This window comes from Thunnus maccoyii, chromosome 21, assembly GCF_910596095.1.
Source record: "Thunnus maccoyii chromosome 21, fThuMac1.1, whole genome shotgun sequence".
Classification (NCBI taxonomy): Eukaryota; Metazoa; Chordata; class Actinopteri; order Scombriformes; family Scombridae; genus Thunnus; species Thunnus maccoyii.
The window spans coordinates 6,375,358-6,388,240 of NC_056553.1; the positions used below are offsets into that span (position 1 = coordinate 6,375,358).

At 39.5% G+C, this 12,883-nt stretch overlaps 1 protein-coding gene across 1 annotated transcript in view; it reads left to right on the forward strand.

Annotated features, from left to right (window-relative positions):
- Positions 1-4,977: 4,977 nt before the first annotated feature.
- Positions 4,978-12,883, forward strand: part of LOC121888432 (collagen alpha-1(XVIII) chain-like) — a 70,192-nt gene continuing 62,286 nt past the window's right edge. The window contains exon 1 of the mRNA XM_042399925.1: positions 4,978-5,197. Within this exon, the coding sequence (XP_042255859.1) occupies positions 5,143-5,197 (55 nt within the window). The 5' untranslated portion in view covers positions 4,978-5,142. The remainder of the gene's footprint in view (positions 5,198-12,883) is intronic.

Genomic DNA, 12,883 nt, shown 5'->3' on the forward strand with positions numbered 1-12,883 from the left:
AACATTCCACAGAAATTGTCATGAAAGTCCCATCAGATCTGCAAAAACACTTTATGACAGCAGTTTAGAAAATGTATCATGTATGGCACCTCTGGAACTGATTAGGCCAAGAATTTGTTCAATAAAAAAAATCATATTCATCCACCCTCAGTTAACATCACGCCTTTTTACTTGGAAATGTAGTTCCTTTCTCACCAAGATTTATGTATCACCACATAACGCCTTTCCAGCAGTGAAAACCAACCAGAAAGACGTAGATGCGGTGAGGATATCTGGGACAGACTTTATGAATGACCTCAGCTGGCGTTGCTGCTGGTGATCATGTCTACAAGGACCTTAATGCTTGGCAGAAAAAGAAACTCTGACCCCATTTAAGAGTAAAAGTTTTCAGAGTTTAAATAAGTTATGATAAAATCAGTAACAACAAATCTTACACAATTGTATGAGGAGAGACGGAGTGTTATTTAAATATTCTTTCCAGTCTAAATTCTGCATAAACATCGAAGTCTTCCATGAGGTAAAGGGTGTTGGTTTGTACTGAATTGAGCTAAAGCAGTCCCTTACATCACTTCGGAAAGATCCCAGAAATATGCCAGTGCACTGATAGGTGCCCAAGAGTGAAGTAGTTAGTTTATACATATCCTTGACTCTTTCTTAATGCAGAATTGACATGGAAGTAATTGTAGTAATATAAATTATACCAGCTAACTAGAACTTTGAAAGACCAAAGTGATTGACATTTCTTAAAGAAAGCATAAAGATTGGTTGCATCCATTGCTGGGCTCAATGTCAATCTCTGAAGACATTTGCTTGCTAGCTTAACAATATTAGCACAATGTCATGTAATGTTACAAGAAGTAATACCAGAAGAGCAATAACCAACATCTGTGAAACTTTGAAACAAAAAAAATGTTTTTATGCATTTCAATTGAAGTTTTCATTTAAAGGGCAATGAACACAAAAGACATTAGATAAGATTTTTTTTTGATATGTCACAAATTCACACAATATCCAGTGGAGCTGCAATGATTAGCATATCAACAGAAAAATAATCAGCAAGTATTTTGATAATCAATGAATAGTTTGTCATTTTGAGAGCCAAAATGTCAAACATTCTTCCATCCAGTCATTTGTGAGGATTTGCTGCTTTTCTTAGTCTTCTGTGATAGTAAATTGAAAACCGCATCGCCAGAATGAAACGTTGGAATTGTACATTTCTGCAAACCATGGATTCATTGAATCTCTACGTTTCGATGCTGATCGCATTTTAAGCTTTTCATGCATCATTTAACGCCATGTTAAATTGCTGTTATCAGTTGAATAATGATGTTTTATGGTGTGACAGCACTGTGGTTAAGGTCTGGTTAGGTTTAGGCACAAAAACCACTTGGTTAGGGTTAGGAAAGGATTATGGTTTGGGTTTTGTCAGTTGAAACGGGAAACGAGCAGTGGTCTCGAACAGCGGTCTGCTTTGATGCTTTTGCAACTTTGTGCCATGGAACTAACTGTCTAGCCAACCACCCAGCCCATCTCCTCCTAACATGGAAGTGAGCTCATATAAATGTCATCTGAACTACGTCATTATTCCTATAATATGTATTGTAGAAATGTTGATATGCTACGGGTATTAAACGTATTGAAACACAGAGATTCAACTTATCCATGGTTTGCAGAAACGTACAATGCCAACATTTTCTGGCGACTTGGCTGAAATTGAATATGTTTGGGTTTTGGACTGTTTTAGCAAACTAGGCATTTTGAAGGAGTCACCTTGGATTTTAGGAAACTGACGGACATTTTTCACTGTTAACTGTTAGTTGTAACCCTAATATCTAGTTCTCATAGATAACAATTGCATTGGACACAGTAGACTGAAACTCTCATGAACACTCTGTATAGGCTTGTGTCTGTGGTCTGCCCCCTCTGTCATTCAACACATAGCTTCTTCTCACACATGACTGCATGGTGTTGAAGTTGAACTCTGAATTTGGCCCAAACAAAGCTTTTCTCCATGCGTGCTTTCTGCAACATGATAGGAGAGAACATATACGGAATTCAGTGAAAAGCAGGCGTGTAGGAATTTTTTTTGTTGAAATTTACCTCCCCATCTGGAAAAGTGACTTTTGATCGATACTCAAAAATGCGATCCACCCACAACTGAGACGTCTGTTGTCCGAAGTCAGAATGGAAATACTGGATGGAGTGATGGAGATTATTTATGGTCCGAAGGGCTTTCGTTGGGGCCACAAACATGGAGGAGAAGAGACTGGATTGTCCTAAATCAGATGTTAATACCAGACTTTTGGATGAGACGCCACCCAGTACTCACACTTGCACGCTCGCAAGTAAAAAAAAAAAAAAAAAAGCTCCCTGATGACAATTCCTCCTCTTGAGAGCATTTTGTCTTTTAAATTTGTGTACGAGCGACATGCGTGAGACATTTGCCAACCCTGATTGACAAGCAATGAATAATTGTCTCAAATTTTCGCAAAACATATTTTCTCCTAAACCTTTCCTCCAAACCGTACACATAAGGACAGCTTTTCTCTCAAGACAGTTGTTGTTGTAATCTCAACATTGTTCTGTAGATAATTGATTCCTCGTGTCTCCCTTCAGATACATGTATGTATGTCACTGAGCATTTTGATTCTAAGCAGAGGAGAAAACATACTGAGGGATTTTCCTCTAAACCTTTCTAAAATATAAACTTTTATAGCTCATTTCTCTTGATGCACTAGTTGTAATTATGGACTCTTGTTTTGTTTTGAAAATAGGGAATGTTTTGGGCGTTAGAACATGTACTGCAATTCAGAGTAAACTCTTTGATTGCAGTGTGTACATGTTCATGAGTGACAGAAATCCCAGCAGCCCAAACTTGTTAATGAGGATGTTTACTTGTGCAGATGTAGAAATAAACTCAAACCAAAAAGGGCGAGGTACAGCTGTAGATATATGCAAGATATGTTTCATTTGTAAATCATCTTGTAGAGAACATGATAAAAAAAAAAGAGAGAAACCTGCAGAGAAATGAAATATAAGTATAGTTTAATTCAACAAAGTGGTTTTCAGCAAACTTCTTGACCCTGTTTCTCACATCACAGGACCCAGGAAGGTGATGATGTACAAAAATGTTTGAACAGTCTTTTCTTTTATGAAAAAAAAAAAAAAAATCATTGAGGATATGTAGAGCTTCTTGGCAGACAGATGACAGTATGTGAGAAAACCCAGTGAATATATCCTCCTGTCCAGGGAGTGAAATATTGCAGAGGTAGACTTATGGCTTAAAGCCTGACCACGTCTCTGTGTTTACCAGCCGTGTTTTCTTTAACATCAGAGGAATGTCAATGTCAGCAACACCTGTGCATACACACTCATGAATATGCACATGCACATACATGTACTCCAAAATTTAAATAACATACAAACTGCCATTCTCTAATGGTTTTCATACCGGATTTGACTAATTAGTGTTCCTCTGTCTGGAGAGCCTTCATATAGTGATACACATCATCTGGCAGCCATATTGGAGGTCTTCTGAATTTCCACGCGATGCACATGATGAATTTGTGCTGTAGCTGTTTGAGCAGGAACTGATTATTTTACATAGGATCAAGTTTTGTGTTTGGATAGCATTTATCTAGCAGAGCAAGTGTTAGTGGTAAGCAGTAGGGTTCACATGCACTGCTTTTATAAAATAGCTCTCTGGCTAATAAGCTAGCCAAAACATACAGTAAGGGCGTTTCAAACTTGTGCTGTTGAGTCCGGTTGAATCAGACTGGTTCTTTTTTTGCCCCTTTGTGCGATTAATTTGGGCAAACATACAAGGCATAGTCTGCAAGTTTAAGCTAAACGGCGCCTGTAGCCAGGTGCGCTTTGCATACTGGAATGCGGATGAGATGCTAGCTGTTAGCTGGAGAGTGAATCGAGGTCGAGGTCAACCTGGACTAGCACAACGAAGTACGTTTGGAAGGACTTTCTTCAGAACCTTCTTCCTGTGTTTACATGCATTTTGGTTCGCTTGGATTTCTCTATGAAAAGAAACTGAACCAAGGGGAAAATGCACCAAGTTTACCAACTCATGCACTGATTCGGACCAGAGCAAACAAATCGATTTGAAAACACCTTTACACTCAGTTTAGTCAGATAACCTGAGCAAGAACAATCAGCGTGTTTTGTAGTACAGGATGAACAACATTTCCATTTTAGTTGATTCCTATGTGGGTAGAGTTATATATGAATATGAATGATATTAAATGTTCCTCTGTCTTCCCTGTAATAAAATATTCTTCTTCCATCCAGCTGCAAAAGGTGTTGGAGTTCTGCCTTGGACTACAAACTACGTTTTTCCATTTTTTTGTAGTGATGCCTTCAAGGACTGTCAAAGAGACATCTTCCAAAACACTCCATCTGCCATGTTGTTTTTCCTCACAAGCAATAGGGAAAAGCAGACACGAAAATATCAGAGATGTGGCGCTACTGTTATGAGGCCAAATATCAGGCTGTGGAATCAGAAACAACAGAGTATGGAGGAGGAAGCATCAGCTACAGCCTCACACACAAACTTCAGCTGCTTAGTTTCTTTTGGATAAACTCTGCGATTCTGCTGAAAGCGACCCAGAGAATTTTGAGCCTCAGGTGGACAGAAAAGCTTAATCTAAAAATGTATTTTGATTTTACAATATAATGTTGGAGTCATATATTGACAACAGCGCTTGTTAAAAGGCCAAATATCATATTGTGGAAACAGACACAACAGAGTACAGAGGAGGAAGCAACACTAGAGCTACGATACAGTCGCAGCTGAAAAAGAGGCTTTTGCAGCGTCGATCGGTGCTCGGTAAAGATCATCAGAGAGAATGAAGACAGAGCTGCAAACTTTGCAGCACTTTGGTAAACCTGACTTTGTTTTCTCACCGAATATTATATCGGACTTTGCCAACTCTGAATACAGAACAGCACAACAGTGACTGTGTGTTACCTGTAACTTTTGGCTACATCCAGCTTGAGCACAATCATCTCCCAGTTCCTCGTCGTCCATAACGGTAAAAGAAACAGCGCTCGGTTGTGGTTTTCACCTCTTCGTCCTCGATTGTATCCCAAACCAAGCTGAAATGGAGCCTGCAGACTCAGAGGGTTATTTGAATGTCCACCGGCACTGATGTGCTCTGGCAGCATTCTGGCTTGTGTGCAGCTCCTGGTAAGTTTGCAATGATCCACATAACTATCCCCAATGCACTGTTTGTTTTATGATTCTTGCACATTTCATTGCAAATGATAATCAGCCTCAGTAAATATAGATAATGCTGATCACTATGAACTTTGTCTCTGCTAACTGGCCGCTCTGCTGGGAAACGTTCATTCACTGCCTGCATTTCGTAAACACACCATCAGTTGTATTGGACAGGACTGCACGCAATGCATTAGCACGAAAGGGGAATTTACAGCCTTTTTCTTAGTTTTCTCTGGTCATTGGGCACCAATTTAAAAAATAATTGCAAATTTCTACTACATAAGTGAACTAATTTTAACAAATCATCATATTTGCAGCAGTGAAGTCCCTCTTTAAGATTACTGAATGATTTTTGCAGATATGTTTTTACATGGTTATATTTTATCACATCCATCCATCTATTTTCCATAACCAGATAATCCTGTGTGAGGTCATGAACATATTTCTGCTCAAGAATAATACACTATACTAATGTCAGCTAAGACAACTCTTTGTAGAGTCAAAAATGACAAATTGTGCACCATGAGTGCTGATCTACAATATTTTCCTCACGTAATCAGATTAGAACCAGTCTGAGCCAGTCTCTCATTAATATGGTAATTTCCATTAAGTATGACCTCCAAGCATAATGCTAAACATCTCCTCTGTGACAATTCATTTTACACACTTAAAATTGTGTAAAAAAAAAAAAAAAAAAAGACACTTTTAGTGGATCAGGTGGGCGGGCAGCGCTGGAATGCACCTAATCCTTCGCTGCTCATTGAAACCAGCTGTTGCTCACCCAAGATTACCTGCACTGTATCTGTATCCAATGCTTAAGGTGAAAGACTCCCTACATTCCTCCTTGAATTTTACCTGACATGTTTCTCTCAAATGTCAGATAACATATTGTAATTTAACTATCTATCCTGTCTCATGCTCATTGCAAGCCACTCACATCACACTCACAATCACATGCGTTAAATAAAATAGCAAAATAGGATCTTGACTTCTCCCGAAGTCCAATATTAACTCTTGGTGCCCAGAAGCACCTGAATAACTGTTCCGCAGGGTCCTCAAAAACACCATGGCCTTCCTTTTTCCCAACTTCTACACTAGTACACCAGTGGAGAAGAGGACAGTGTCCATCACTTTAGTATGATTAGTGCACAGAAAGTAACATTTGCAACAGTAAGGTTGGGGTTTTTTGGATGAACCAGGCATCATGTGTTCCAGTAGTAAGTGAGCAGAAATAAATGGGAGCTAAAACAGGGATTTAATGCCAGGTAGTATCCACAAAAACATCAGGACAGAAATGAGTCATATGGTAGGTAATGTAACTACATTTTAGGATTTTCTTTCTAAGTAACATCCACTTTAAAACAAAAAGTGATGAATAAGTGACAACATAAGTAACTGACATCCTTGGACAAGACCCTCTTGAATATTTCACATCAACTAATTGCTGTTTCTCCCTTCATGTCAACTGCAGTCCTGTACTGTAGGTATATATACTGTGTATGCTGCAATTTCCACCCATATTTTTTCCACTTGGTTTTTTCCCTCCTAGCTGCAGCTGCAGCCGAGTGCAGGATGAATGAACAATATCTGGCTGCTGCTGCTACTGAATCCTCCCCTGACGGATGGTTCCATTACATTCAGACTGCTTACATTTACTCTTTAAATTCCAAACAAAACGTTAACACGGTATGACAATTTAACATCATAATTACCATGCAGACTGCAGCCCAGTCTCTCTTAAACATGCAATGGATCCGATCATCAGCCAGGTTTACATACAGTAAGTAAGCAATGTGTATATTTCTCGTTTCAAGGACAGCCAGCTCAGAGGTCAAACTTTTGGCACTTCACAGTAAATCTGCTGGAGTTTGGCAGTAATTATCCTTACAGAACACCTGTAAGGATGATTACACCTGGGTACAATAATTGCCTTCAAACTGGAGCCGTAAATCTAAAGATAAATGGGATTTAAAATGCAACTTGACAACACTGGCATCTCTTACTGCTTGGCATGCTCTCTGATCCAGCAGCTTAAACATCTGTAAGTATAACCACATTCCTATAAATAACGAGAACGGAAAGGAAATCTTAAATCGGAGTAAATTTGTATTTTTGAGCCAAAACTAGGATTTTTTTTGTACCTTTTTAGGATGCACTATTGGCTGTATTTTCACTGTGGAAGGTTTATGTACAGTAAAGCCTTTTACATTATTTCATAAAGTGTCAGCTTCCATAATTCCATGAGAACGTTCTCTCATTTAATAATCAAAAGGCATTAGCTGCATGTGCAACCATCAGAGCTGTGGCAAGTGTCCTTTCATTTGAGTTAAACCGGTGCTCTCTATGTCTTGGAGGAAAACAGCGTAACTCCAACTTTGGAAATAAAATTAGTTTATAAAATTTAGATAAATTAGAGCGTGGCATGAAATCTGGAAGTAGAGAAAACTCTGTGACGTCTATTTTTATTAGATAAACACTTAAAAAGGCTAGATTGACAAATGTCTTATAGTGGTTTTTGATGTCCATGTACAGCCCATTTTATTCATGTGTGCATTTGTGGTCTGGATCTAGACTATTCAGGGCCTAAATCCATTTGAAGCTCATCTTTCACTTTTAAAAAGCAGTTTGACCTCGAGGCTCACGTCCCTGTCAATCACTCTGAGGCTGAATAGTGAACCCCTCACTTGTTTTCAGTAGTGGGGCTTCCTTTTGTTAACATTGTGTTTGGATTTCAGCTTAAAAAAACACCAGAAGCACTTGTTATTTGCACGGCAGCATACTGCAGACCTACCGCCATCCCACCCTCAGAGACGTAGTACGACCTTTGAACTCACAACACGCCCCCCGGCTTTGTGAAGAGGCTTCATAAGGCTGCAGATCCCTACTCTCCAACCCTGAGGGCTGGGAGTCCATGTCAGTCATAGGAGAGATTGAAGGGAGTGAAAGTGAAGGGGAAAAAACAAAAAAGGAGGGGTAGAAGAATGGCGAAAAACACAAAGAAGTTACCTTATTTCTGCGTGTTTCACAAAATTGGAACATGTGTTAGAAAAGTTTGATAATTACAACATGTCAGTTTTTTATTTTTTAGAAATAGTATGGAGCTGATTTGGAACCAGTGTTGTTATGCATCGTAAATTGAATTAGTGCAAACAGACCCCCGATCTGCCATAGATGATTATGTCACATCTTTGCTTAGTTCCTGTTAGACAGTCCACATTGCTACTAACAGCCTCTTTGTGATTGTATTTCACAACTTTCATTTGGTATTGTTTAAATGTCAGATGTTCATCTGGAATGGTTATCCTTCAATCCAGACGGACACTGGACAGATTTTAGGCCAATTGTATCACTGAACTGGTCACCCCCGAGTGAAGTAGGCCAAATTTCTGCCAGATCGGTTGTCATTTCGCGTGCAGTTTGCGGAGGGTCATGACGCCGGATTAATTACCCGAACAATCAACAATCTGGCTCTCGGACGATCGGTTGGATTTCTGGCATGTCAGGAATTTTGGTCGGCTGTCTTGCAGTTTGAACAGTTCCATCGTCCAGTTTCCCATATTTCAGCATACAGTTACTCAATGTGCTTGTGTGAATAGAAGTAGATTCTAGAGAGTAGATAGAAATAACCAATTACAAACATGAGAGCATGTTGTGTGGACAGAATCTATGGAGACATGGTTATTCAAGCTCTGGGGTGGTTTCCATACAGAGTAAAATGGCTAAAAGTAAAGCTGCCTTTCTCTTTGATGACAACAACTTTGAGGATGCGTCCATCTTGTTTGAATAGATCAAGGAAGTGTCAGCGGACAAACCTGTTTGGTCCCCCTGTGAGAGGCAGCAATGTGGCACAAAGCATCTAGTTTGCGGAAATCCATACAAAGAAGAAGAATAACCTGTTTAGGGTTCCGTGTAAATGTTCAGTGTGAGCACTCACATCACGACTGGTTGACCAAACGTATCGTTTGAGCACAGTGAGTACAGAAGTCGTAGGATTAACACCCAATTAAAACGTTAACACAATGTACACGATTAATAAAAAAAAACGCACAGAGTCTGCCTGACTTAAGTTTTGTTTGGTATGGAATATTGTACAAAAATACTGTAATCTACAGTATTTTCTTACATATAATGATGCATAGTTTGTCCTGTCACCTACATAATGTCCTGTAGTCAGAGTCCATTGCATCAACTTGATGTGAACTGTGGCACAGATTCATATAAAGTCAGTTATAGATATGTAGCAGCGTGGATTTAAATGTATAATAGTTTGCCCTGAAACATCATAAATCTAGAGTCTTTGTCCAGTTATCTGGTTTGTGGCACCTGGCAGTGTTGGCATCAAAGCTGTAAATCTAACCTAATGGGAAACACAAGGGAGTTAGTCACTAAATGAGTTCCAGCTGTGAAATGAATGAATCTTCACTCTGTCATCTTAAGGCACATCATCATCTCAAGGCAAATTTATTGCGAGTGCAATTGATCTTTAACAAGAAACAGATGAATGAATGAAATAAGAATTAATTAGGAACCATTTCGTTGACTTTCATGCAACTTTTACTGTGAGGCTGCATGACAGCAGTAGGAAGGTGAGGATGACAAAGTGTGATGGTGACCAGAACGTGATGTTTGCACGAGTTAACAGATAATAATGAGACTACTTGAACAAGCTGTAGATTGATGTACATATAAACACACTTCTACTCAACATCCCTGTGTTCATTCACTTCACACAGCATTTATCACTCTTCCTTTCATTGCTGGCTGAAGGTTAATAGATACCCTACGCTGGGTCAGAGGTGCTGCGAGGAATCCTGGCCTCCATGATAAGAAATATTCAAAGTATGAGCTGCACAAAATCCTGCTTATCTGTAGTGCGGTAGACTTTTTGGGGCCCCAGTCCAACTTCCTCTACTCTTTTTCTGCTCCATTTGACAAAACTTGGCCTTAATCTCCCCTCTACATCAACTGAGACCACAATGCCAGGGTTAAGAGAACCCAAATGATTTTCAGTCAGAGAAAAATACAAATTAATAAAATTTATTCTTGGTGTTTGTTCTACCCTACATCTCTGAGTGTCTTTCGGCAGCAGTGCAATCTCTTACAGCCACAAGTAGCTTAGGTTCACAACATGGAAATTCCCTTAAAAAAATGCCCCCGTTTCAGATTCAAAGCCATGCACTGCTAGCAGATGTGTTTTCTTTTTGTTCTCTGGCGCTTTTTGATGTCAGCTGGGGCAGCTCAGCCTGGTTTCTCCCAGCCGTCAGCTAAAGAGCGATGACGATCTGGTATCTCACTGACTCATACCAGTAAGACACAGGAATGGACCCCTTTCTAATCTGCAGCCACCCACAGGCTGAAATATCTTCTCTCCCCCTCTTCTCTGTGTTACTGTGTTTTCTTTGCATAGAAACACAAGCCTGTTGCTCTTTGTCTCCTTGTCTCTCATCACAAAAGAGTGGACTTTGTTTACCTCCAAATACACAGACTACTATGGTGATCTCAGGACACTCAAAAATCTTAGTGTGGGTGTAAAGTAGGCGTACAGTAATCTTGGCAACCACAAAATGTTTTTTGTTCACTTAAGATTTTGCCAAAAACAAACATCCATTAAAGAAATTGCCTTCACATATTTATGGATTGATGATTCATTAGTTTCTGTTGCTGTTGTCTTGTGAAAACAACTGCCGCCTGTATTATGTTTAACTGGCATCATGATGTTCGTATACTGCAGCCAAGCCCTTGATGGTTGAGTGTACACAGCACATCACTTTGACACCAGAGATGGATTCACATCCCATGTCTTGGGATGGTTAGGCTTGGGCCAATGAAGCACCAAAACCTAAATAAGAAACTTAAACCAGAAATATTATGCTTTTGGTGATTTTCTGTTATTTATGTACTGTTATGATGTCAGATATCTATGCTAAACATGGTCAAAGTTTCAAAACTTGAGATTAACGTATGTAGAAATGCTCCCTGCAAGTCAAAAGCCAGGGCTTCAACCTGCTCTGAACGCTTCGTTTGTGATGGTTTTTTCTAGCTTACCGCTATGTTGACGTCAGCTCGTCGCACATGTCCATAGTCCATAGCCTTTGTTGCTAAGGTTGTTGCTAAGGTTTTTCCATGTGTCATTTGCCTTATCCAAGCTCATATTTTGGATTGGATTCTGGCTCAAACATGTACGGATGTATTATAGAAGTTGATGTTTTGAATAAAAAACGAGAAAAAGTAGTGAAATCCTACTACTATAGTTTATTTCATGGTTTGTTGAGTTGGTCTCTGGAGCCTGCGAAAGTCTCCCAACGTGCAGCTTCCAAGAACTGAACGGACGTTCTGCGTTAAGGGTCAATTAACTAAAACAAACACTGTCTCCTCTAACATGTAAACTTCTTAGTTGAAAGCTTGTCTTTACCAGAACAGACCATCACCATCTGCTCTGAGATACACTGACTGAACTGGACACTTGTGCGGCAAAGTGACCACCCGGGTGCATTTTCTGAAAATGTTCTTCTAACTAAACTAAACGTAACTTTCCCAGAATAGCTTATTGCTGGAGCTGCAGTATCTAAACAAGTCAAAATAAAACATGACATATGAACTCCACTTCAACACTACAACCCTTTGCTTCAGAAGAGGAGCCCCTGAAAATGATTATCCGGTATGAAAACCTGACATACAGCAGACAAGGCACTCACAAAAAGAGAAAAAAATACATCTGTCAGGCATTTTGAGGTGATGGCGAAATGTTCTAGTTTAAGATGAATATTGCAGAATGTGCGTGTAAGTATGTTTCCCATTGTAAATCTTTATATGCTATTGAGACAGGTATGTCTCTGCACCATTTAACAGGACATGGTTTTTTGCGATTTGTGGTTTTTAAATTCCTTGTGTACAATATGTATTGTTCCTGCAAGATTAAGCTCAGATTTGCACTTCGTTTTCCCCAAAACGTACCTTCTTAGAAACTGAACATAATAAAAAAGACATGAAGAGGCCAAAAGACGTTGGTTTGATTTAAGACGACAGTCTGGGCCTGACCTAGTATGACTGACTACAAAGAAGGCGATATGAATAAAGATTTAGTTAATATCAGCATTTTACAGACTTGCAACAAAACAATGTTTGGAGGAATTTTTCCTGCCAGCACCATTGGTCAGTTTGCACAAGGTTGGTGAAGTGAGGACGGCTTATCACTGATGCCGCCTTTAACAGCATCACTGACAGGCCGTGATGGTTCTTATCTGTTTTAGCTGTCAGATTCAAGGTCTGAACACATCTTTATCTGTCCTCCCCTCTACTGGCTCCTGCAGCTAGAGTGCTGTGTGTTTCTGTTTGTTCTAGGCAGATTCCATTTGGCACCGCCGCCGAATGCTCTTGAGTCCAGACATTGTGGCAGATGAAACACCACCGATGACATCATCACCAGCAGAGGTGAATTTGAGAGAAAAAGTCCCATGTGCATCAAGCAACAGTTGAACGATATTCCCTTAATTCTTCAAAACTACGTTTCTAATTGAGTAAATACATTTGTGGTGTGTGCCAACATTATCATTATCATTTGCCATCAACTCCGTTTGTAATATTCATGGACTGAATGTCTATGAGCAGCTGAAAAGTTTAGTTTGGAGATCTCAGGAGTACTTTTCTTTGCTG